This window comes from Herpailurus yagouaroundi, unplaced genomic scaffold, assembly GCF_014898765.1.
Source record: "Herpailurus yagouaroundi ecotype Mexico unplaced genomic scaffold, PumYag 203, whole genome shotgun sequence".
NCBI lineage: Eukaryota > Metazoa > Chordata > Mammalia > Carnivora > Felidae > Herpailurus > Herpailurus yagouaroundi.
In genome coordinates, this window is record NW_024412434.1 from 19,616,843 (window position 1) to 19,644,444 (window position 27,602).

Below are 27,602 nucleotides of genomic sequence, written 5' to 3' on the forward strand. Positions count from 1 at the left end.
TCATTATCTCTTAACACAGTCAAACGCATATACTGTAATTAAACAGAATTTGGTGGGCAGCAGGTCTGCCAAGAATTCTCTCCATGGGGTCTTTATATCTAACATACCAAACAACTCACTGTAATGCATTTCAGCTATAAGCCCCACCCGTAGATCTTGACAACTGCATTACATTCGTAGTAATTTTAAGGAAGGTAAGAATTCAATACTGATTCATGTTTATTACGTACCCTGAAAGTTTGACAGAGCCTGGTTTCACCTTTGCCCTTAGGCCCAAGGCCAGGGTCCCTTCCCCTATTTCCATCCAGTAGGAGCAGAGCTGGGCTGAGTGGGGGCCTCTTGGCTTCAGCTCTTGTTCCTGGGTTGACCTCAGATGTAGTTGTCTTGACGTGATAACCAGCACCCTTAGGTCTCATTGTCCTTACTGAATTTGTCCTGTGCGTCGCACCTGTTTCTCCCCTCCATTTAGCCTGTCATCTGTTCTGTTTTTCCCAGGCTGCTGTGTACTGATGGAGAAAATTGTTGTCACCATCAATACAAATGCAGCGATCAAACATTAGCTGAGCCCTCAGTGTTTCTCTTAGTTCTTTATCCTGTCAGCTTTTGTTATGTCTGTCAGAATTAACCTGCTTCTCAATTCTCTCCATTTCCCCTCATTCTTATTCAGTAATTGTGAATAATTAAACTTAAAAATTTTAAGTTTTAATATTTTAATTTTTAGTAATTAAAAATCACTCTTATTCTCCCTCTTTGCCTGAACCAGTTAATTTAGAAGCCTGTCAAGATTCACTTCTTATAGGCCAGTGACTCTCAAGTTTTTGTTTTTTGTTTTTTTAACTCAGGGCCCTATTATAATCTTAAAAGTTATTAAGATTTCAATATGAAAAATAAAAATGAGACCTGAGGCATCGTTTTACATTTCTGTAAGTATCTTGAATGTCTGGCTCATTAGAAGACTGCTGGCTCCTTGCATTTGCTTCTCTGTTCAGTCTTTTTACAGTGTGTTAAGATATTGTTAGGAAGTGTATGCAGAAACCCAGCCTCACAAAGACTGCGACTGGTAAGGTAGGAGTTATAGTGGCCTTTCAGACAATTAAGGATATTTTTCTTTAGTACTACACCCAAACTTGGCAAGTGGTAGTTTCTTACAGGTTATTAGTGATCTGGAATCAGAAGCCACATCAATGAATTTTTTGTACTCTCTTAAATTGAAATCCATTGGTTTGCCTTGTACTTTGAATGGATCTTTACCCATGCATTCATTTCTAACAGCATGCATCCGTCATCTGGAAGTTACTGGTCCAGTGGTTTATACAGAGATGTTAACACATTTCATTATACAATATCAGAAGTCATATTTATTACTATAATCTCTGATCTCATTAGAAAAATCTCTAAGAATTGAGATGCTGTCAAGTTCACAGTGGTGCATGCAGGTTTTCCAAAAATTTTAGTTATTGCTTGAAAGCCTGAAAACTTACCACTGGCAAAAATACAGTCTGTTATTTTCCTTGAAGTATTAGGCTTCCTTCATTCACTTCTGAGAAAGGTCTGCCACATACCCAGGTCTGAATAATCATAGTTTGTCGATAGCTCTTCAAAATAAAAACAGTGCTCTACAAAAAAAGCAGTTCCAGCTTGCAATTCAGAAAATTACACAAGTGCTTTTTCTTGAGACAATGGTCGTTATCAAGGTATGTAGCAGAGGTGCTTTAGTTTCCATTTTGTCATGCAGAATATTTTTTAAAAGGACATTTTATTCAAGGTCAAGATTTAATAAAATTAGCATCAGTAAGGGCATTCTTTAAGTTAAATTGGCTTTTTCTGTGTCAAAGAGGGTGGTTTTGTTTACTAGGATGACTGCTAGTACAGCTTAACCACACTGCCTTCATGTGTGCTGAGGCACCAGCGGTAAAACTCACCATTACTTTTGTACCATCACTGTGAATGTCAACACAGCATAAAGGGCAAATGATGTCTTAGTACCATTATGAGAATTATTTTAACCACTTCTAGATCCCCTGAAAGGGTCTCAGATTTCCAAAGTTCTGTAGACCACACTTTGAGAACCTCTCTGTATCCAATCTCACCACCCCCACAGCATAGCTCTTTGAGGACTTGGTGTCTTTAAACTTCCTCTTTCCCATATAATCGCCCCTTTCCTGTTTTTAAACTCCTGTCCTTCAGCCTATATAAATAATAATAAATAATGATTCTTTATCCAGCTGCCCTTCAAGATATCATCCTTTTTCCTTTTCACTTGTTTAACAAATAGTTTGTATTTACTCTTTCTCCTTGTATTCTGAATCATACCTCAACCCCTTAAAATTTGGTTACTCTCTCCAGTGCTCTAGATTTCTTTTGTATTCCCAGTGATGCGGTTAATCCATTGTTTGAATGTTATGTGTTTTCTCAGCAGCATTTGTAGTAAGTAACTACTCTTTGCTTCCTGGAGGACTTCAATGTGTTTTTCTCTTACCTTTCTAATCTTTTTGTCCATCTTCGCTGACTCAGCCTCTGCTTATTTTTTAATGTTCCCAACTCCATTGTCTCTGTTTACACGTTCTCATTTACTATGACTGCCGTGTTGAAGATAATTCAAATTGCTGTCTTTAATCCTAACCCCTGCCCTGCGCTCCAAACCCACATTTCCCCCCCTTCTAAATAATGCCAAATGGTTATCTCAAAACCGAACTTGGAATACCTAGAAGCAAATTCCCCCATTTTCTTTCCTTGCAACAGTTCAAAAAGCATTTATGGAACATTAACTATACAACATACTAGGAAAACAGTGGGCAACAGAACACGCCAGACACGTGTAAGGCCAATAATAAACAAGTAAACAATAATATCGTAATCACAGATTATGAAAAGTACTGGTTGTTCTGGAGGATGGTAGGAGAGACCTACCGTCTTAGATATTTAGACACACCTACTTAGATAGGTGTATCAGGGAGTATCTCTGAGGAGTCGACACCAACATGAGTCCTTAAGAAGGAGAAGGATTCAGCTTTATGAAGAGAGAAGGGGACATGCATGTAGTAGAAACAGCAAGCCCTAGGTCTCAAGTCAAGATGTTGCCATGTTGTAAGATCACTGTGGATGATGAAAATGAGAGTGAACTGAGGGAAGGTGGGTTTAATAGAACATGGTGTCTTATAAGGCCAGGAAAAGGAGTTTGAATTTCATTCTAATTGCCCCTGAAATGTATTGAAGCAGGCTGGGACAAAATCTGATTTCCAAATCTAAAATATTCCTGTGGCAAGTCTGTGGTGAACAAATAAAGATAGAGGCAGGACAGGTGGGGAGGAGTGGAGACATCTAGTTGGAAACTCTTAACAGTCCTCGAGGTGAGAGACAATCATGGCTTGATCTGGTCTACCGAGATGGGATAGAAGTGGACGGATAGAAGTCATGTTTTGGGGCCTTGAAACAAGAGAATCTTGCCTTCAAGTGGCAGAGAAAGGGTTAGCAAATGTTTCCAGTGTAGGGAACAGTATGTTCAAAGGGTAAGAAACCGGAGAGAGTAGGGATATTTGAGGACCTGGAAGAAGCTCAGCCTGCCTGAAATCTGAGAGGAAGAGTGGCAAAGGATGAGAGAGGAGATTGAGGTGGAAAGCAGATCAGACAGGACCAGGGTAAGGAAATGAGATTCTGTCTATGTCTGGAGTTCTAATCTGGGCTCTAATTGAAAATTCCCTGAATACTACCAGTAATGGAAATCTTGGGAGTAGATGAATTACCCAAGGAGGATGTCTGGAATGAAAAAAATAGAGCTCCTAACGCCAAGACATGAGGAACATTACCATTTAAGAGGAACTGACCAAGGAGACTGAGAAGAAACAAAAAAGAAAAATTGAAACAAAATTGGACCAGTAAAGCTAAGGGGCAAAGCTTTTTCAGAAGTTGTTGGTGAGCATTTCAGATGACTCTACCGGGAGTAAATAAGAAGAGACTTGAGGAACAGCCTGTACCGGTCATTGATGAACTTGGTGAGAATGAATTTGGTGCAGTCATAGGTTGAAAACCAAATTTTTGTGGGTTGAATAAATTGTGAGGTAAAGAGAGTGAGACAGTGCACATAGACAACTGGGTGGGCTTGGAGAGAGTGGTGATTGGAGTTTTTGGTGGATTTTTTTACTGGTCCAATGCATATTTTAAATTTGGACTTTTTAAAAACTTTTTTTTAACGTTTATTTACTTTTGAGAGACAGAGACGGAGCATGAGTGGGGGACAGGCAGAGAGATTGGGACACAGAATCCAAAGCAGGCTTCAGCCTTTGAGCTGTCAGCACAGAGCGCGATATGGGGCTCAGACTCACAAACTGTAAGATCATGACCTGAGCCGGAGTCAGATGATTAACCAACTGAGCCACCCAGGTGCCCCAAGACTTCACTTTTTAGAGCAGTGTTACAGCAAAATGGGGAAGCTACAGAGATTTCTCATATACCTCCTGCTCCCACAAAATGCATAGCCTCCCTATTATCATTACCCCCAACCACAGTAGAATATTTGTTCTAGTTGACAAACCTACACTGACATATCATTGTCATCCATGGTCCATAGTTTACAGATCACTCTTGATGTTGTACATTCTTTGGGTTTGGACAAACATAATGTTTTTTTTTTTAATTTTTTTTTTTTTTGAACGTTTATTTATTTTTGAGACAGAGAGAGACACAGCGTGAACGGGGGAGGGGCAGAGAGAGAGGGAGACACAGAATCGGAAACAGGCTCCAGGCTCTGAGCCATCAGCCCAGAGCCCGACGCGGGGCTCGAACTCACGGACAGCGAGATCGTGACCTGGCTGAAGTCGGACCCTTAACCAACTGCGCCACCCAGGCGCCCCTAAAACATATAATGATTTTTATCCATTATTATAGTTTCATAGTGTTTTCAGTGCCCTAAATTATAAAATACAACAAATACTTTGTTGTCTGGATGTATCACAGTTCATTTAGCCACCCATTCATTTACTGAAGGACAGCTTGGTTGCTTCCATTAGCAGTTACGAATAAAGGAACTGTAAACATCTGTGTGCCAGTTTTTGTGTCGCTAGAAGTTTTCAACTCGAGTAAATAAGGAGCTTCTGGTGGATTCTTAAGGAGGATTTTTTTGTTTTTAAATATGTGAGATCCAGGTTTAAGTACTGTTTGAAAGAGAGGGATTGAAAGGTTCGAAGAGAGGAGGTGGATGAAATGGAATCCTCGACGGTATTTCTAATCTCACTTGCTATCACCTCATGTCTCAAGCTAGAAACTTCAGCATCTGCTCTAATGTCTTTGTCCCACTTGCACATACACATCAAATCTTAACTTTTACCTTGGAAATACTGTTTAGATATAGTTCCTCCTGTCCATACTAATGTCAGTTTTATTAGGTCCACACCATCTCTGTATGGCTGTTGAAACAGTCTTATCCCCATTCTATTCTTTTTAAAAAGAAACAGAAATCCAGTATGATCATATTTAATCAGTACTTGTCATGTTCTGGCCCTTCCCAGTATTAACCTCTTGTCAGATTTCCCTCCTCCCATTTACCATCTCCTTTACCTACCCCCATACTACCTTTAAGCTACACTAAATTTCCCCCTGACCCATAAACTTGCCCTGCTCTTATCAAACCTTTGTCCTTTAATAAAGGTGTTTTCTTTACCTCAGAGTCATTCTCCACCCTTGTGTCTTGCAAATTCCTATTCAAGATCAGCCTCAAAGTCACCTGTTACAACTTGACTCAGGCATGTAAATCATTCCTCTCTATATCCACAATGCTATCTTCATACTTCTGTTGTAACATTCACTTGTTCTTTATTATTTATTTGCTCCTATGTCCGTATTCACCTGTACTGTAGGCTCCTCCAGACTGGGGACTTTGTCATTCATGCATACATCCTAGATGCTTAGTATAGTATCTTACGTTCATCAAATGTTTGTTGGATGAATGACTGAACTACAGGTGAAACCTTACACATTCTTAGCATGTTGGAATTGGAAACAATCATTTTAAAGATAAGTACACAGAGATCTACAGAGGCAAAATGATTTCCTGAAGGTGATACAAATACAATCCTCCATACTTCTGGCCCTGTGCTCTCTGTAATGAACTTGTACTAGTTGTTCCCAGTCAGTCTTGGTTGGATAGCACTGAAATTGAGATAGACCTAGTGTGGACACATACACTGTCTATGATGCCATTTAATTTTTAGCTTATAGAATGTGATTCAAAGATTGGAATGAAAAAGATTCTGTTGGGCGCCTGGGTGGCGCAGTCGGTTAAGCGTCCGACTTCAGCCAGGTCACGATCTCGCGGTCCGTGAGTTCGAGCCCCGCGTCAGGCTCTGGGCTGATGGCTCGGAGCCTGGAGCCTGTTTCCGATTCTGTGTCTCCCTCTCTCTCTGCCCCTCCCCCGTTCGTGCTCTGTCTCTCTCTGTCCCAAAAATAAATAAAAACGTTGAAAAAAAAATTTTTAAAAAAGAAAAAGATTCTGTACAGAAAGGTCCTAAAAATTGTTTGAATTGTAGATAGTGTATCTAGTCTTTCTTCAAGTAAATGACTTAATTTAGTGGTCTTTTACTGAGGTCCACACTTTATTCCTTTATTCTACTGAGAGGGTTCCCTGGGGCAAAATGTGTGTGTGTGTGTGTGTGTGTGTGTGTGTGTGTGTGTGTGCGTGCGCGCGCGCACGTGTGTGTGGCACAGGGGTGGGAACATAGGCTCTGTATCTTTTTTCAAAGGATTCCTTGATACCCCAAAAAGTTAAGAACCACTGTGCCTAACTTGGAGATATTTTGCTTTTGTAATAAGTGGTCTTTCTCAAAGCAAAGTACATTAAAAATTCTTTGGGCTGCTGTTTGAATTACATTTTTAATCTTTGCTACTTGCTTTCATTTTTTAGGGTTTGTGTTTAGTGAATCAGAGGGATCTGCATTAGAACAGTTTGAAGGTGGCCCCTGTGCTGTTATTGCACCTGTTCAGGTAACATAGACTACTTTACCGACTCCTTAGAGGGACATGTTCAAACGTTTCATACTTTATTTTTTGTTTTCTAATATCTGTGTCACGAGACATGATCAGTTATCTCTTAACTTTTTATTCTTGTAAAGTGCTATGAATATCCAGAATAAAAATGAGTTCAGAACATCAGCAGGTTATGCAGCAATAGTCTTTTGACAATCTTACATCAAAAAAACCAGAATAGGTGTTCCCTGACCTTCAGAAAATTAGGAATTAATGATAATGACATCTTTCTAATACAATGATCCTGTTGAGTAATAGCATTCTATACTAGGGATAGCTACATCATAGCAATATATTATTTTCATTTGTTCTTTCTGTAGAAGTGATTTTCCTAAGAAGTTGACGACGAGTGAATATTTTCATTCTCTAAAACTGTATATGTTTTAAAAATAAGTTGTCTTTACAATTTTAGGCTATGGCTTCAGCTTTTAAAATAAAATTAGTAATAACAGACTTCAAACAGAATTTCCAAAATTAAAAAAAAAAGGTTTTTCTTTGCACAAGGTAGTGTTAATCTGAATATACATATACGATTTTGAATCTTGGTATGTTCTATTGTTTGAATTTCAAGGGCCAGTTTGCCACAATCATTACATTTTTAAAACCACAAATTGAATTTTTGGTTTACTATAATACTTACAATGTCTGACCAGCAGTGTAACTTCACAACTATTATAAAAGAAACTGGAATTTATTCTGTTTTTTAATCACATTTTGAAAGTACATATTTAATGTGATATTTTTTCATTGGACATAAGGAACACATTCCTGAACTGTTAGCTGCGAAGTAAACTGGTCTCTCAAGCCTTATACTACATATTATTAAATTAAAAATTTTTTTCTCTGAAGGAGGAAAAAACTCCTTTCATGACTGATTCCAAATTATACCCTTTATAAGTCATTATTTTATTTCTTTAAGGGCTAAAATTGATTTTGTTTGCGTTAGTAAAATTATTTAAAAATTAAGAAAATTTGAATGTTTGAACATTGTCTGGGAGTTACTGAATATAAAGAATAAAATTTAACTGTGAATTAGTATTGGAGTTATCATGCCGTTATGCTGGGGACGGATTTTGGTTGCTAGCAAAATCTTACCATCTGAATTTGAAGATTGCTTGTTCTGTCTGTATTTAAATTAGATTATATTAACCCAGGGCCTCCCGGGCCATATTAGCACCCAGGGTTTTTACTAAAAGTCTACGAATGTAGTTAAGTGTAAGGTGTACCACAGGAGTTTCCTGTTTTATAAAATTCAGTATATTTCCATAATGATAGCTGTTTCTGCAAGGGATAATTGTAGTGTTCAAAACCCTCCTGTATCTTTGAGGTCATAATTTAGTTTCATAGTCACATAAATCTTGTCAATCATGAAGAATTTTGGGTTTTTAAAATACTTTTAGTGTAAAAGTCGAAACTAAACCATTTAGCCTAATGAAGGGAAATGAGCAAGTCTAGATAGTAAAACTTCTTTAAACTATAAAAATTAGAACATGGTCCTCTTGCCAGAATAGGCTTATTGTGGAACCAGATGGCTAATACAGGCGTAGACCATGTTATAGATAGCAGTTTACCAAGAATTTATCACATACCGTGATAAAGAAGGAACTACAAATCACTGGTAGAATAAAATGAAATTTAGTAAATGTCACTGATAAGACTGGTTGCCAGTTTGAGGGGGAAAATGAAGTTAGATCATCTGATACCATATACTAAATATGTTCTTGACATAATACTGAACCACAGAAAAACTAATGTATTGCCAACACCAAGAGAAAGATGGAAAAGATTTGGACCAAAAAAAGATTTGCAACGAATATTAGCAATAAGTGGATATTGTCTTTCTTCTACAAAGAATGTGTACAAATCAGTTAGAAAACCACTCAGTCTCCACTGGTGAAATGATGTGTGTGCAGGCATAACAGGTGGACTGATGATGGATAACCAAAGAATCAGGACGTTCAACCTCACTAGGAATCCAAAAAAGTACAAAGAAAACTACAACTAGATTCTATTGCTGACCCTTCCTAATTTTTAAATATAAAATAATTACCAGGGCCTAGAAGGGTAGGATGGTGCTGGCACACTCATATTGCTATGTGGTACATTTGTACTTTGATTCAGGGAGGGAAATTTACATTAGAACCAGAAGTGTAAGAATGCATATTTTTTGATGAAATCATTGCACTTCTGTGCATCTTTCTTAAAGAAATAATCCTTAATATGGAAAAGATTGTATTCAATAAGAAGTTTTTGTATTTACAGTAGTAAACAATTATAAGGCTAGTGTACAATAATGTTTAAATGTGAAGTAATGTTTGAGTAAATTTCGGCAGCTTGATAGGTATGTAGTGATTAAGAATTATAGTTAGGAATCCTGTTGGAAAACAGAAAAATGGGAAATATCACATACCCATTATGCTTCTCACTTGTAATAAAAATTAAGACAGTTATGAAAGAAAGACTGGAAGGAAGTATATCAAAATACTGACAGTGATCACATCAGTGGTAAAACAGTGGGTATCCCACCTCACTTTTCCCAACTTTTGTAATGTAGTTATAGTCCTCCATTTTATGGTTGTTGCCGTTTTGGGAAAAAGTCAGAAACACTTGATTGTAGTAGTTTTAGATTTTACTTCTTTAAGATACTGCAGAATATTACTTCATTTTTTGTTAAAATACTTTCAAATGATCGCTTATTAGGTGCCAGGTACTGTGCTAAGTGTATTACGTAGATTATTCTATATATATCCTCACTGCAGCCTTTTAAAGTTTATGCTATTATTATTTTTAGTAAAGTAGTGGAACCAGGATTCAGACCCAGACGTGTCTGACTAAAAGCAGTCCTCTTACCAATACACTACCACTTTCAAACAGTAAGTGAGAAGCGTCCAAGTAACCTTTTTCTTGGATCTGCCCCCTGGAGATTCAGATCCAATAGGTGGAGCCTAAGGGTCTTCATTTTAAGTAAACAGGTCAGGTGACTGGGATGGAAATGGTCCTTGAACTACACTTTGAGAAGGAAACATTACACTGATCTTCTTTCTATCAAGTCATCAGTGTAACAGAGTCAGCTCACTTAAGAAAAGGTCAAGAGATCAACTTGTTTTTTTTCTTTTGAATCTTAAAGCTTTTTGAATTAAACCAGGAAGTTAGGAACTCCTTAAAATGATGAGTCTTGTAGTGATATTCTCATATCACAAATCAGAACTAATAGAGCAGAACCAGTTTTGTGTTGTGACATCTTTTCCCCCAAGGTGTCTAAGAGAAATGTAGACTTGTTCCTGTTTCTGGGGTCTTTACTTTGTGAATGAGCAGTAAGTTTCTTTACTTTTCCAGTTACGTGTCTATTGTTTTGAGTCAGTTGTTCTATTTGCCGGAAAGTACATATTATGAAAGAAGAATTTTAGGGATCTAGAATCAAGTTTATAGTGGTATATTCTGAATAGTATGCTCAATTACTGTTGAATGTGAAGGGAAACTATCTGAAGATTTTATAACACTGTTCAGTAGACCATAAAGGAGATATACATTAGGTTTTTTTTCCCATTAAAAAAAAAGAATAAGGCTTGTTTATAATGGATTCTAATGATTATTGCTTTAATTGTATAAAGGCCTTTCTTTTGAAGAAGCTCCTGTTTTCTTCTGAGAAGTCTTCTTGGAGGGATTGCCCAGGTATGATAGTGGCTTTCTATAAACTTTTCCATCCCCTTCTAATTGAGAGATGATCTAGGCAGCTTCCATTGGCAGTACTTGAACTGAAACCATTTATCTTAAAAAAACTATAAATGGAGTCTTTTTTTCCTGAGTTTTATTTTTTCAGTGTTTCAGAAAATTTCATGAACAGTGACCTCAAATTTTAATGTGTATATTCCCAAGTTTGGGTTACCTGAGAGGCATAAGACAGGATAATAGACCTAAGGGAAAATAAACCCTTGGCCTCTCGCTAAAAAGTGGTGCATTTCTCTCAACTGTTAAATGATAGCACCCTGTAAGGGATGGTCATTTGTGTTTGTTTTATCTCACTTAGCTCTGAGGAGGAACTCAGAGTTATCTTTGCATTCCCGCAGCTTTTAGTATAGTGCCTCACACAATGCAGATACTGCAAAGAACCAAATTAAATCGCAGATGAAGCTGTCATAGCTTCTGCAGCATGATTAGGTCAGAGAGCTGTATGGTGCTAGCTGATAATAATAAAACGTTTGCATTCTGCTTGACGGTTTACCGTCTTCCCTTTAATACGTGAACACTCTTATGTGAACCTCACAGTAACTTCTGAAGAATGTAGGATATATTATATAATCCTAGTTTTGTGTATAAGGGCAGAACAGTTTCGTTCCAAACTATACCCATAGAATCTACTGAATTTAAGAGTTAAAGTGTCCCCCATGTATTTTTTTTTTATATTATTTACTAGCTGAAATGCAAAATAAATTGTAGAGAAGAAACCAAGAGATACTATTTAATATTAACATCACTGCTTTATTGGTAAAATTTGAAGTATTTCTTGTACAGAAATATATGCACATTGATAAAATATATAGCATTGTCATAAACGTAAAGATGGTGGTGGTTAGAAAGTGAATGACGTAGTTCCTCCTTTAAAGAACTACTAGTCTATTAGAAATAGAAATCTCCCCATAGTATAAAATTTTGCATAGCTCCTATACCCATCTCCCCCTGCTGTTCCTGAAAGTTTCAGGAACAGCACTACTTTTGGGGAGTGATACTGCTTGAAAAGAGGAGGTGGCTAAGGTTCCGGAAGAAATTGAACATTTGTGCTCCTGTCTATAAAAGTCTAATGCTCCAATCACTGCAATACAGCATCGGGAGCCTCTATATTATACAACATGACCATGATGGCGTCTGCTAATGTAATGAATTTGGTATTGTGTGTGCTGATGGTGTGTTATCTCCTAAGCCTTACCCCTGTGGGACAAGGAGATCAAAGACATTAGACTAATTGAGAAATGAGGAAAAAACTAGAAGTCTCAGCAGGCCCTCACATTGTGCCTGGTTCTGCAGTAGAGGGACCCTCACGGCTTCAGTGCTCCCTTTACAGCCCAAGGAAGGGGAGCGATCAGTATCGGGTTAGTGCAGGGAACTTCTCTCTCCTAAGATTTAGTTCTTACTTTTTCAGGATTCTTTTTCTAATTAATGGCAATATTTAATAGTAATGACACTTTAGCCCTCAAGCACATTGTTGTTCCAGAATGTAAGACTATTTATGCTGGGGGAGGAATCCTCCATCCACTTAAAATGGTTGGTTTTCATTATTAAATTAAAACATTCTTACTGTTGTTACCCATGACAGGATTTTTTTTCTTCTATTCAAAGAAAACCATCATAACTGGTACTTTGGTTATTTTTAGAGGAAGAGCGGAAGGAACTCCTTTGTCATACCTTATGTGATATTTTAGAAAGTGCCTGTTGTGACAACTCTGGAGCATTCTGCCTGGTTTCCTGGTTAAGAGGAAAGACAACTGAGGAGCAGACTGCGGGCATTTCTGGGAGTCCTGCAGAATCTAGTTGCCAAGTGGAGCATTCTGGTAAGATCTATTTTTTACTTCCCGAAGGAGTTTCTTGTACCTTTGTTTTAGTAAAATTGTTGAAGTTTTTGAAGGAAAAAAAAAGGTGTAAAATCTCCTGACACATCTCGTTTTTAGTCCCTGCTTAATTCAGGGACTAAATTAGTATTTTTCATTTCCCTTTCAATTCTTTGAGCTACCAGAGGGCAATGGGGCCTGTTTCCCTTGTTGTCACTTTTGGAGAAAAGAAAGGAAATGCATCTCTTAAACTTTTTAAGAACGTTTTAGTTAATGTCTGCTTGATGAAATTTTGAGCTTTAGAACTGTCATTTAGAAACTTTAAGGAACATAATCCTACATACTTTAGTTTTAGATGCCTTAGCATTGTGGGGTTTTTTTGGTAATGGAAAAAAAGGGGTTTTAGGGACATCAGAAAATTTCTTAAATACCTTTAGTTGTTTCCTAGAGCAAAGGTGGGGACATTGTTCTTTGTTACATATTGTTTCTTTTCCTCCTGAACTTTTTGGATATTACTCGATATAGTCTATACGCATTATTTTAAGGTAGTTTTAAGTAAGGGTTTTAATTATTCCTTCATTTAAGTTTTTCATTATTGAAGATTTCTCTTTAAATAATACCTATTCTTATTCATAAAAATATGTACCCTGTGGATTTTAGCCTTTGAAAATTCTTATTTAATTGACCTTAAAACTGCCAGAATGAACTAGTAAAGTGGAAACTTCTGATAGTACTGAAGCTAAATAAAGAATTGCTTTTCTGTTTTTCTTTTCAGGAATTCTCTTGCTAGTATGTGACTTTTGATAATTGGTAGCTCCACGTGTTTATATTGAATAAGTGACTTTTTCTTCCTATGATGCATTCCAATAACTATCATCTCTGCAGAAACTGTTTTTAAAGAAATTATAAACGTGATTTATAGAGAGTAAATTTTGATTACTTGTGATGTACATCTTCATTTCCATGTAGGATGATCCCTCAGGGACTATTGTCTCCATGGGCTGAAATGACTCTGATGTGTCAGCATCTTCTTTCTCCTACTTTTGCAGTTACAGTTGCAAATTCTAACAGTAGGACATTTGCCAGGAACAGTTTTTAAAAATTTGAACCGTTGAATGACTTTTCCTGTTCAGTTCTTTCAAACTTAGCCTTTCAAAAAGAATTAAACATACTTTTTGAATTGATGATGACTGTAGAAGAAAACAAGTAGAAAATGTTCACAAGGACGATAGTAAAAAAAATCTTAAGATTGGTTTTAAGATATTTTCCAGGCTTTACTGGGTTGCATGGAAGCATGTTTAATAGTTGCATTTAGGACATTAAAATTTTGACAGAGGAATAGTTGAACTAATTAAAAGTTGTTTTAGAGAATATCTGCTTAAAGCCAATCTATATATTAATATGCAAGAAAACAGTAAGGTCTTTTCTTGTAACGTTTCTCGTTAGTATTTTAGGGGTATGCGATGTGCTTTCTATGGGATATACTGTACATTTCTGTAGTTACAGGTTAAATTGCTCTAGGTTAAATAGCCTCATAACGTATTAACTTTGGTACTTCAGTAACTAATTTAGGTGGGCATATTAGATTTAATTCCTCTTCAAAAAACATATTTTAGTAGTTTTCCAATTTCCCTTGCTTCATTTTAAGAGTGGACATGAAATAAAACCTTGTGTTAAATCTGTTTTTAGTACTATAAAAATATGACAAGTTTTTTTAACTGAAAATTTGAGAATTTGCCATAGATGTTGACAAATGCAAAAAAACTTAAAGTTTATATTTCATGTAACAAACTGTTTTACCTGTTCTTTCCTTTATTCCCAGCTATGTTCTTTTTCTTGTGTTTTATATTTTTCCACCATCCTGCCTGCTAAGCTTCTTATTTTGCTTGCCTCTTTTCTCTAAATTACTATCTTTATGTCTACTTTCATAGTGTATATCCAGTAAAATTATTTAAGTGATCAAGCACTGCAGAACAGTTAGTACAATTTGGAAAAGATTAGGCCGAATTTTTGTTTTATCCTGAGATTTTACATGTGAACTGTTTTCCCTCTTGTCAATATTACATTCTGCACAAACATTAATTTCATTGGCTTGTGTGGTGTGTGTAGTTTTGGCTTTTGGTAACGCACACTTGTTTGCAGTAGTGAATGCTCAGGTTCAATTTCAGTTTGTTTCCCCCACAAATCAAAAAATCACTGAAATTAACCTATTTGGACTTGTGAAGATTTTTAAAAACTGTTGGAAACATTTGAAAATTAAAATGATTTTGAAAGGATGGCCTCATGAGACATTTTAAATTATAAATCAAAAATCCTAATTTTGAACTCCTAATAAATCCATTTCTCTCATTCTCTAGTAAGAATTAATATTTAAAAGTACTAATATTTGCTTTATAAAATTTTTGTAAAATAGTGCATTGTGATAGAGTAGGCGTTTTGATTCATGTAATGAAATTTTTAAAGAGAGTATCTTTGTAGAGGGAGCCAAGACTGGCTTGATTCAGATCTCAGCTCTGTTGTTTGTTACATTTTGCTCCAGGGAGGCTCCTTCCTTGTGCCTCAGTTCCTTTTCTGTGAAATGGGGATAACAGGGTTGTTAGAGGATTCAATGACGTAACACCCGTAGCGCTTTTGGAGAGGGGCCTGACACTTAAAGTGCTGCAGAGACATTACCTTGGATTTAAATGCTGTCTTTTATTTACTTTGTTTTTTTTTTTTAATTTATAATTGTGCTGTGTTAATAATAATCATAATCTAAATAAGTTACTGAAAACTTCTCAACAGTTGTACAAGTAAATGAGGAAACAAACTTAAAGCTATCTTTGAACCTGTGTAGTTTCAAAGTGCTATGCCTTTTTATAACATTTGTTTAACAAGTAAACATTTAACCTAAAGATCTGATATTATGAAGGAGGAAGATTAGCTATTTTTCTTGGATCTATGAATTGAATATTTAAAAGTGCAGGACACATTCCAGTGATGTGTGAAGCACTCTGTCAGTAATTTTTCATATATTATAAACTATCCTAGTGTAACTGAATCGAAAGTAAAGGTTTATTATTTAATCCCCCTTTCACATCCTCAGTATCATACCCATTTTAGTTAGAATCATGGTAACTAAGAAGTTGAAATATAAATTTGTGTTACAGTAAAGTTGAAAATAAACTGAGAATTTTAAGGGAGTAAGGAAACAGGAAAATTTTGATTGCTTGAAAGTATTTACAGCCTGCTGTGTGTATCTTGTGTCATTTATTTGCCATGTGGAGTGCTGAAAAGTGTCTTTTATGTATAGCTGCCTTGGCTGTCGAAGAGCTTGGCTTTGAGCGATTTCATGCATTAATTCAGTAAGTAACATTGGAACATTTAAAATACTTACCTTGTGGACACATTGCCATTTTAAGTCTGTTCATACCATGGAAAGGTACTTAGATTTGTATACTTGAGGATTCGTTTGTTACCAGTGTTTTTGAAATAATAAGTTATAAAAGTTTACTTAAATTACTCTGATTCCTAAATTAGCTAACTACCAAAATACACTTTTTCATAATGTGAAAATCTTCTCCATCGTTAGAATGAAAAAACAAAAAAATCATTGTAGCTTAATGTTTCTCTGACCTGAATGAATGCAAAGATTTCTAATAGGATAAATATTTGAATTATTATTTCTTATTTGCCAGATTCCTTCTAGGATTTTTGTTAAAAGTGCTCGTATTTTCATTAGAGCATTAAACGTGTTAATGTGAAAGGTAAGGATGGCCGCATTGATAGAATTACTGGTGGCATTTGCAATATGACATTAATTTCTCTTAAAAGAGGCCACAAATGTTCACCTTTTCTTTGGTATTGAGATATTTATTAAATCATCTTCAGCCCTTACAGAGTCAAGTTTTCTTTTTTCTTGAACGCCTTTTGGAGAGGGCCACTCCATTCTTTAAATATGTATAATTATTGTGGAATTTATTGATGCCAGATAGGTCACCCAGGTGATGAAGCGTTTCCTTGCCACATAGGCATTCTTTTTAATGGTATATATTTAGGGACGTTTGTCAGCAATAGCTTTTGCTTTTATGGCTAAATACGTATTTGAAAATTTGAGGCACTTACAGAAATTTCATTTGTATGTTCACAGTTTAATGTATAAGGCGATTTAAAAATTTTCCCGTTTGTGAATGTCCTCGTTCTCATCATAGTACTAATACTTAATTCTTTTTTCCCCCCAGAAAAAGATCATTCAGAAGTTTACCTGAATTAAAGGATGCTGTCCTGGACCAGTATTCAGTGTGGGGAAACAAATTTGGAGTATTGCTTTTTTTGTATTCTGTGTTACTGACCAAGGTTTGTTTAAGAAGTTACCTCTTCTGGCTTTTATTAGTTTGAGTTTAGGACTGTTTCTCCTGCTGTGATGAGTAATTTTACTCTTGATACTGTTTGTAAATCAATACTTTTTCTAAATCTGAGTAAAAATCTCTTATGCTACTAATTATCAAGTTCTCTGTCTTCACCACTCACTTAGTACCTACGCACTTTGATACTTATTTTTACCCCTGATCTTCTTTGGTACAGGGGTAATCAATAATTTTCTAATTATGAAATGGACTCAGTTCTGAATTTTGTTTTCTTTCATCCTAGTATCTGGCATTTGACCCCTTCCTGCCTTCTAGAAGCTCTTTCTGACCCTTAGTCCCTCTCCTAACTTACAGATAAATCACGGTGCTAGTTCTCTTTTTGTACTATTTCATGAGGCTTCCCCCCCTTTTTTTTTTGATAGCTTCATTTTCTTCTTTACCTGTTATCTCCTGCTCTTTTCTCTCCCCCTCTACATTTTTATATTCTAAAAATGTTCGGTCCTTGTCAGTAGACATCCTTTTTCTTTTATGGGTATTTTATTTTCTCAACTTACTTTTATGTGGTTAATTCTAGTGTATATACATCCTATCCTGACCTTTTTCCCCAAGTGCCAATCTCCTGTCTCCAGCAGCACGTTAGTTGAGTATCCTGCTAGATTTACCATGTCTGATAGCAGATTTCTTTCATTGGACAGATGTTTATTGGGCATTGACTCTATGCTAGGGACTGGAATTAGAATAAGAGACACATTTTTTTTAATGGTTCCTCTTCAGTACTGTAAAAATAAATTGACACTTTTAATAATTCCATTATGGCAGTGGTTTTTGGTGTTTGTTACATGTACAAGGCACGGGGGGAAAATAGAAATGTCTCAGAAAATGTCTGAGTTTGGGGGTTCTGTTTCGGTAAATTCAAGGACAGATTTTATATGGTAGGGACCATGTGGTGGTTATAGGGTCTTGATGGATAAGGAAAAGTTTTCTAGATGGAAAAGCTGTGGGAAGATTTTCTAAGCCCTGGAAACAGCAAGTAAAGGCATGTGGGTTCGGGATATGACACCCAGAGAACTATAAGGAATTCAGCGTAGCTTGCAGCATATTATACACCAGAAAGGCAACTGTGGACGATGAGACGGCGCATCTATATAAAAAAAGCTCAGAATGTGAAGGCCCTTGTATGTTCCGTGCAAAAAATAATTGTGATTTCATCTGGCCAAAATTAGAACAAAAATTTTTAATACAGGAATAACAAGATCTTTTTGTTGATAAGATTCCTTAACTGGAGCTAAGAGTTGTGTGGAGAGAGTCTGTATATGGCGTAGAAGGCTGGAGTCAGGAAGGTGAGAAAAGTGGGCACTGAATAGCCGAACGTAAGCTAGAGCAGACGTAAGCTAGACTGTGGAAATGGAAAAGACAAGGAGCATGTTGAGAAGCACGTTCTAAATTTGGAAATTTAAAAACATCTTGGGAGCATGTTTAAGAGAAAGAACTAAAAGTATCTCGTAGTTGGTGAGATGTGCCGAGTGGCCGTGAGGGTGGCACCTAAGATGCCTGGGCTCGTAGGAGTTGAGCTTTGACTGTTCGTTATTTCCCCGGTGTTTTATATTCAAAACTTTTGATACCTCCTCCTCTCTTGCCCTCTACAGCCAATAACCCATCATGTCTAATTGTTCTTCTTTGTGCTGGTCTTTGAAATGATGTCCCCTCCCTCACCAGTGATGATGTCACTTGTTCATAGTACTCATTTTGGCTTTATCATGGGCTGCTGTGTGTTTTTTAAAAGGAAGCAAGTGTAAGACCTCATACTTGTTTGTATTCTCCTACAATATTTAGACCGTCATTCAGTATTTGGATCGTTGATGAATGTCTTTAATCCTTAGAAATAGCCTGTAATTTGATAGAACCAGTGGTTAGAGTTAAGTGAGTAGCACAATGAAGGGCAGTTTATCTTGGCCTTTTCCAAGTTGATGAGGCTAAAATGCCCAGGTCTTGGACTTATCCAGACCTTTGACGATCTGGATGCCCTTGTGAGGAATCAAAAAATATCAGAAAATTGGTTTTTAAGAAAATAAGAAAATTCCTGCCCTCCTAGTTTTACATTGTATTTTGTCAGTACATTTAAATTACTGATGTTTGTGGGGCGCCTGGGCGGCACAGTCGGTTAAGCGTCCGACTTCAGCCAGGTCACGATCTCGCGGTCCGGGAGTTCGAGCCCCGCGTCAGGCTCTGGGCTGATGGCTCGGAGCCTGGAGCCTGTTTCCGATTCTGTGTCTCCCTCTCTCTCTACCCCTCCCCCGTTCATGCTCTGTCTCTCTCTCTGTCCCAAAAATTAAAAAAAAAAAAAAATTACTGATGTTTGTGAGAATGCAAAATCAGAATTCTATTTTCTTTTATGCCAGTTACACCTTTTGTATATTTAAATTTCCTATGTTTTTTAAATGGCCCAAGCAAACACATCAGATGCCTTAGCGGGTGTATTATTTAGCCTGGAATTAAGTGAATATTAACTTTTGGATTAAATAATTTTCTCCTCCTTCCTCCTGAAACTTAAACATTATCTCTCATCATGCTGACATGAGATCTGTTACCCATGAGTCCGTCAGCACTCTTGATATACAGCCCATGAAAGAAAAGATATTCTTGGAGGAGCTACTTCTTACCATTAGCATCTCAAATGTCCCCCCCCCCCACCCCACATCAAATCTGAGTAACTTTGGGGGAGAAAAGTTACTTAAATAATTGTGCTTTATTCTTTTATAGTAAAAAAATGATCAGTTTTTAAATTACCGTAATATTCAATTTTAGTTTTTAAAATAAGCCAATGAATTTCTTGATTCCTTTAGGGCATTGAAAACATAAAAAATGAAATTGAAGATTCAAATGAACCTTTGATAGATCCTGTATATGGACATGGCAGGTAATTAACTAAAATCTGTTATCTCCCTACCTACACGGACTTAGGTTTTTAGGAACTTGACTTTAAGATAAAACGCTCCTGAGTCAGATAATTTTGTCTGTCAGTGTTGACAGCATAAAGTATAGAAACTTGAGCAACCTTGTACTTTACGCATTGTTTGCTTTATATATGAAATGTTATTTTCCACTTCAGGTTTATGTATGCATTGCATCTATTATGGCAAAAATTTTCTTTTAAGATGACAACAGGGGTGTTTTAACAAATTCTGCTCTATGTTTCACTTATGAAATTTTTTAATGGTTGGAATTTACTTAGAAATAAGTACATCCTTAACTATTTGTAAATGCTTTCCTGTTTGGGGGAAATATTTTCTCCTTATTTTTCTCTGAAACATCCTCCCCCAACACACACCCGAGTTCTTAATATTTCTACTAAAATCAATGAAACAATGATAGTTAACCCACTGTATTACGTAAGTCTTTCTCTTTAGATCTTTGCCTCAGAAGTTAAAAAAAAATCAGCCATCAAACAAAAAATAATAATTATGTTTGTATTTATAGAGTATTATAAATATCAAGCAAATTATTAGTCTCCTCTTTTTTTGTCCACTAAAAGGTGACGTGTTGGATAAAGTTAAGTGTAGTTGAATGTATAGCACAATAGATACCCATGTGGTGATACACGTAGTGATACATTTAGCAAAGCTGTTGTTCAGTTGAGTGTATAAAATAAAAATGTAAGGTTTGCTCTAACTTTGTTTCTTAACCGACATAATGTAATGTAAGTAGTCATTACTTTATGCCTTACCATAGGGATCATTTGATTTGAAAACTAGTTTATTCATATTTTAATTACTTTTAAATTTTTATTAATAGCCAAAGTTTAATTAACCTCCTACTGACTGGACATGCTGTTTCTAATGTATGGGATGGTGATAGAGAATGCTCAGGAATGAGTAAGTATATTTTTTGCTGTGTTGATCTCTTTTATGACCGCTGTTTCACTAGAGTACAGTTGATTGTTACTCATGTATTTAATGGCTCTGCATTACTTAGAGGTAAGATAAGTGCTTTATACATAAGAATCCTTACCTGTTTTCAAGGCACTGTCACTTAAAGAGTATGGAGTTTGGAGACAGACACACCTGGATTCAAATTCCAAGTGTAAGACTTCAGCCAAATTACTTCTCAAGCCTTTAAGTTTTTTCTAGTATAAAATTGGGATTGTAAGACTCACTTCATTAGAAAAGTAATAAATCTCTTATTATCGATAAATCTGGTACATATTTATCCAGTGGTATCTATAAGCCTCAGACACTATTGGATTTTCGTAAAATTGAGGAGAATTACAAGTATTGCAATTTTGTGAGGGTGATGGTTTTTCCTGTATTACATGTAATGTCCATAATTTCCTTGAAAATGCTGGGTAGATGTAATGTTACCTGAGAATTTTAAACCACCACCCCATCCACCACACCTCCATTTCTGGTCTCACTTTTGCCTCTGCTGTAGCTTTATATGTTCCCAGGGACGTTTAAGTGAAGCCGCATTATTGTCCAGTGCATCCAGTTAAGAGCTGATAAATAATTCTGAGTAAAATTCCTTTCAGCTGATTACTGAGTCATTCTAAATTCAGTTATTTCCTTATTCAACTTATATTAACTGCTGTGTACCTCTTTTTGGAGTATGTAGCGTAGGACAGGAAGCTTCTGTAGTTTCTATACTTTACCGGGAATTTTATTTCTTTCTTCTATCATGGGATCAAACTGTCACCAAATGATAGAAGCAAATATTATGATTGAGAAAAAATTTCTTTGTTTTTTCTATAATGAGATGAAACTGTCACCAAATGACAGAAGCAAATATTTTGCTTTTTACTCCCATTTAAATGAACGAATTTTGTTCTTAAATTTGAATTTTTCTTAAGTTTTAGAAACAGGGTATCGTTATTTAACAGAAACACGAAAGGATACAATATTAACATGGGCAATGTTAGTAAAGATTATAGAATTTCAAGTTTAAAAGCACATTCGCGCAATCCATCCCTTCGTTTTACCATTTAAGGAATATAAGAACCACCTTCCCTCCATACATTGTATAAAATATTGCAAAATTAGGATGCCTTGATGGCCCAGCTGTTACATATATGATTTCGGCTCAGGTCATGATCTCAGTTTGTGAGTTCGAGCCCCACATTGGGTGAGGATGAACCCCACATCGGGTGAGTCTGAGCCCTCTTTGGGTAAAACACAAACCCCGAGTGAGTCCCGCCTCTCTCTCTCTCTCTGTCCCTCTCCCTGCCCCTCACTCACTTGCCCCCCTCTCTTAAAAAAAAAAAAATACTGCGAAATTATTCATTTAATATTTAGTTAGAATGAGAACCTAGTCTTGCTGATTTCTGGTAAAGGACAAAAAATTTATGAACAAACAAACTACACGGGTTGCCTTGCTCTGTTGTTTGCAAGTGAGCCTGTCCTGTTCTTGAACCTGCCCTTCTGATTCAACACTGAAGGCATTTAATCCTGCCAGTTAAAAGTATGTCATTCTTTCTTGAGTAATATGCACTCACCCACATGACTTCTCCACACCCCTCTTTTTCCCTTCCCCCTGCGGTTTCCGGGGCCTGAAGTATCTTCCATCATCTCAGATGATCAGAGAAGGAAGGTTCCTGCTCCCCTTTGGTTGAGGGGTCTCCGCCTCGCAGCCCCTGTCCTCGGTGCTCCTACTGGGCTGTGGCGCATAACTCTGTCACCTGGACTTGGGTGTGTTCCTCTGGATCTTGATACTGGTTATCTTGGTCCTCCTCTCTCCTTCTGCAAATTCTCCTGCGCCCCCTCCTACTCCCAGAGCCAGACTTTGCTTTCTGTCTCCCTAGGCCTTTCCTCACCTACCCTCCCATAGGCTTTTTTTCTTGCCATAAATTCATTACTTTCTTTATAGAATATTAGTCACTTACACAACTTTTGGTTCTTGATGTGTACAAATTCATTGTTTTCTGTTTCTTGAAATAGTAGTTTCCCTTGGGGCGCCTGGGTGGCGCAGACGGTTAAGCGTCCGACTTCAGCCAGGTCACGATCTCGCGGTCCGTGAGTTCGAGCCCCACGTCGGGCTCTGGGCTGATGGCTCAGAGCCTGGGGCCTGTTTCCGATTCTGTGTCTCCCTCTCTCTCTGCCCCTCCCCCGTTCATGCTCTGTCTCTCTCTGTCCCAAAAAATGAATAAACGTTGAAAAAAAAAATTTATTAAAGAAATAGTAGTTTCCCAAACTATTGTTTTGCTCTGAATTTTTTTCAGTATAGTTTAAGTATCAAAACTAAGCAATGACTTTGAAGTAATTATCTTGGAAAGGAAAATAGGTCATATTGTTTTCATTTTCCCTTAATTGTTAGCAGTACTGACTTGATCTGTTTTCAGTGACCAAACTTAAAAATCTATACATTATTCAGCATTTATTGGATGTTTTTCTGATGTGACAACCTGCAAGAAAGTTGCAATATAGGTAATATATGAAGAAAAATTGTAAGTTACTAGTTTTAAAATCCTTAGGCAAGCTACTTTACTTCTAGCTTCTGTTTCCTTGGTTATAAAATATGGAGGTTTAATGCCCTCCTCAAAGAGATGTTGTGACAATTAAGATCACATTTCTAAATTGCCTTAACTGGCCCACGAGGAGAACTCAGCCTTCCCTCAAAAGCACACACACCGGGGCGCCTGGGTGGCGCAGTCGGTTAAGCGTCCGACTTCAGCCAGGTCACGATCTCGCAGTCCGGGAGTTTGAGCCCCGCATCGGGCTCTGGGCTGATGGCTCAGAGCCTGGAGCCTGTTTCCGATCCTGTGTCTCCCTCTCTCTCTGCCCCTCCCCCGTTCATGCTCTGTCTCTCTGTGTCCCAAAAATAAATAAAAAACGTTGAAAAAAAATTAAAAAAAAAACACACACACGCACCTAGTTTGGGGAAACGAGAACGTGCATGTAAATGACTATAATGCAGTGTGAAATGAAGCATGTTGAAAGAAACTGTGGCACAGCTTCAGGGGAGGGAGAGAACTTTTCCTACCATGTTTACGTTGCTACCATGTTAACCAGGGAGACTTTAAGTAGGAGGTAACATTTTCACGGTGGCAGCTGGAATGAGTGAGAGGGCATTTTGAGGAAAATAGCAGGTTGTGTCTGGGGCCTGGGAGGCAGACAACACTGAGGAGACCCCAGGTTCTTAATCCTGACTACACATTACCACTTGAGGAACTGAAAAATAAGTCAGTGCCCAGGCCCCCGCCAAGAGTAAATAAATAAATTAGAGATTCTTCATGGTAGAGATGGGACATGGTACTTTTAAAATTACCCCAGAATCATTCTGATGTGCAGCCACAACTGAGGACCACTGGAGGAGAGCACGGCACCTGTGAGAGAGACCAGTATGAGGAATGATCGTAAACGTGGGGCTGAAGAAGACCTCAGGGTTCTTGATACTAAGAAGTTGACATTTTAGTCGGCAAGCATTAGGAAAAGAGTCATTGAAGGCATTTGGAAGGAAGAAAAAAAAGAGCAACCAGTATTTGTGTGCTTTGTGCTAAGCAGTATGTTTTAGATATGTGTTTTCTTAACTTTGATGGACAGATACAAAAATTGAACCTTAGATAATTTAGTAATTTGCCCGATGTCAAACAGCAGAGGCATCAAGTGCTTCTGACCACATCCACAGCCTGTGCTCATTCCACCATATCACCTTCTGCTGTAAACCTGCGCCTCCGTGACAGAGACTATAGGAACGTAGAACCCACAGCATCCAATTGATTAGATGTGCGAGGGTAATGTACAAAGGACCGGTAGGTTTTCAAATAAAGCTTCTTGAAGAAATGAACACATGAAGGAACATCATGGCCAATTGACTTGAAAGTCACTTGGTGTATTTTGGTGTCAGAAAAAAATCTCTGGCCTCAAGTATTTGGCTTTCTTTGAAGAGCAGGTATAGCTATCGATAATTAAATGCTTATTAAGCAGCAGTGGGGAACGTTTATTTAACCGTGCTTAGTACTTAATGACTTCATTCTTGTAAGTGTTCTATGAAGATCATAGAGTACAGGAAACTATGGCCTAGAGTGGTTAAGAATCTTGCTTCGTTTCACACTAGCAGAGCTGAGATTTGAATGACAGTAGTCTGATTCCATGTAACCAGCATACATAATCATTACGATAAACCACCTCTTAAACTACATTTAACAGAATCTTCAGTGCGGTAATAAGTATATAAGATGATGTGGTAGGAGTTCATCTTGTTACATTCATACCCTGAGAGGTAATTATTTGCCTTATTTATTGAAAGAAACAGATTTTGAGAATTTAATCCAAAGATTTTCTTTTTTTAATAAATGTTTTTAACATTTATTTATTTTGTTTTGACAGAGACAGAACGTGAGTGGGGGAAGGGCAGGGAGAGAGAGAGAGGGAGACACAGAATCTGAAGCAGGCTCCACGCTCTGAGCTGTCAGCACAGATCCCAATGTGAGAACCATGAGATCATGACCTGAGCCCAAGTCAGACACTTAACTGACTGAGCCACCCTGGTGCCCTTAATCCAAAGATTCTTGTCCGTGATACAGAGTTAGTGAATGAGCCACATGCTATATTTCTCATTCAAGGAGAATGAGGACTAAGACCAGGCTATGAATTGAGCAATTAGCTAGGTCTTTGCTTTAAAAGAGCAATTGAGGGGGTGCCTGGGTGGCTCAGTCTTAACTGCGTATGCCTTCGGCTCAGGTCACGATCTCATGGTTTGTAGATTTGAGCCCCGCATCGGGCGCTTTGCTGTCAGTGCAGAGCCTGCTTCGGATCCTCTGTCCCCTTCTCTCTCTGCCCCTCCCCCTCTCATTCTCTCTCTGTCTCTCGCTCTCAAAAAATAAGTAAACATTGAAAAAAAACTTAAAGAGCTATCGAGCTAGAAACCAGATCATAGGGAGTACATATTTTAGCAGCATAAGCAAGGTAGTTTGGCTGGCGAAAGAGGAAAAGAGAGGAATTGATTCCCATGTGGAGAGATGGTGCATTTAGGTTTTGTTTTAAGAAATGGAAGTCACTTAAGTTGTTCATTGGCCCAGGAAAGGGAACCACCTTTAATCAAAGTAAATGGGGCCAGGGACAACAGTAACATTGGAACGATACACAGTTCTTCTAAAGCAGAAAGAAAGAATGTGCTAAGAAAAGAAGGCGGCATTTGAGGTGTTAAAGATTTAAATTGGGAGAATTTTTGAGATTTTGAAGTCTGCTGAGAATGAGTGGACAGGGGTAAAGTTGGAGGTATATAAAGGAGAGAAAGGGTTTGAATCCACTGCTTTAAGAAGGAATAAAAAAAATGGATGATGGGAGAAATTTTTAAGTGTGGAGTCAGCAGTAAGAGTAGGTATGAGTTTACATAGAGGGATTTAGAGTGGGTCCAACCAATAAAGCTGATAGGCTTTTTTCCCCGCAGTAATCATCAATCCAGCAGTTGATGAGAAAATGAGTATTCTGTATTATCCAGGAAAGGCCAAGAAGGCTCACTGAAAGATAAATAGGGCAGTTTTTTTGCCTTTATTTATTGAGGATATCAATGCTTGATCTGTCCTATATTATATAACATATAATAAACATTTTTGCCAGTTTTTCTTTTGCTTTAGTTTATGGTGAACATGTATATTGTTGTCATTTGTGGCTGTTACAAAGAAATACTGCAGTGAACAGTTTTGTATATAAATCTTTCTGTCCAATCCTATTCCTATAGGATTTCTAAAAGTAGAATGTGTGCTAAAAATTTAGGCATCTTAATTTTTGTTAGCAATAGCTTTATCAAGATAGAATTCACATACCTGTGGTACTATTTTTTTTTTTTAATGTTTATTTATTTTGAAAGAGCATGCATGAGCGTGAGCAGGGGAGGGGCAGAGAGAGATTGAGAATTCCAAGCAGGCTCCTCTCTGTCTGCAGAGCCCAATGCAGGGCTCCATCTCAGGAACCAAGAGATCATGACTTGAGCCAAAATCAAGGGTTCGATGCTTAACCAACTGAGCCATCCAGGCGCCCCATGTGATACTGTTTGTCCAGTTCCATGGTTTTTAATATGTTCTTAGAGTTATTCAGCCATCACCACATCAATTTTAGAACATTTTTATCAGCCCAAAAAGAACCCTTTTATCTTTTGCAGTCAGTTCCCATAATCCCTTCGCCACTCAGCTCCAGGCCTCCTTTAATTTATTTTCTGTCCACAAATTTGCTGAAACTGGGGATTTCTTATAAATAGAATAACCTATAGGGGCTCCTGGGTGGCTCATTCTGTTAAATGTCCGACTTCGGCTCAGGTCATGATCTCGCAGTTCATGAGTTCAAGCCCCACTGTGCTGACAGCTCGGAGCCTGGAGTCTGCTTTGGATTCCGTGTCTCCCTCTCTCTCGGCCCCTACCTCTCTCATGCTCTGTCTCTCTTCCAAAAAATAAATAAACATTTAAAAAATTAAAAATAGAATCCTACAGTATCTGATCATCTGTGACTGGCTTCTTTCACTTGGCATGTTTTCAAGTTTCATCCATGTTTTAGCCATATACCAGCTATTCATTCCTTTTTATTGGTGAATAATATTCCATTGTGTGGATAGGCCATATTTTATGTATTCATTTATCGATTGATGGACACCCAGCTTGTTTCCACTTGGCTGTCCTGAATAATGTGGTTAGGAGCATTTATGTACAAGTTTTTGTGTGGCTATACGTTTTTCTTTTTTCTTTGTTATATACCTAGGGTTAAAATCCTAGGTA

The 27,602-nt window shown here is 37.4% G+C and overlaps 1 protein-coding gene across 4 annotated transcripts in view; it reads left to right on the forward strand.

The window, feature by feature from the left end:
- Nucleotides 1-27,602, forward strand: part of MINDY3 (MINDY lysine 48 deubiquitinase 3) — a 96,641-nt gene that overhangs the window by 5,443 nt on the left and 63,596 nt on the right. For 3 of the 4 annotated variants that reach the window (XM_040451328.1, XM_040451325.1, XM_040451326.1), the window contains exons 2-8: nucleotides 6,896-6,975; nucleotides 10,629-10,689; nucleotides 12,387-12,563; nucleotides 15,853-15,904; nucleotides 16,781-16,895; nucleotides 19,750-19,823; nucleotides 20,699-20,778. In XM_040451328.1, coding sequence (XP_040307262.1) covers nucleotides 6,896-6,975; nucleotides 10,629-10,689; nucleotides 12,387-12,563; nucleotides 15,853-15,904; nucleotides 16,781-16,895; nucleotides 19,750-19,823; nucleotides 20,699-20,778 — 639 coding nt within the window. The remainder of the gene's footprint in view (nucleotides 1-6,895; nucleotides 6,976-10,628; nucleotides 10,690-12,386; nucleotides 12,564-15,852; nucleotides 15,905-16,780; nucleotides 16,896-19,749; nucleotides 19,824-20,698; nucleotides 20,779-27,602) is intronic. The other variant, XM_040451327.1, reaches the window with a different exon arrangement.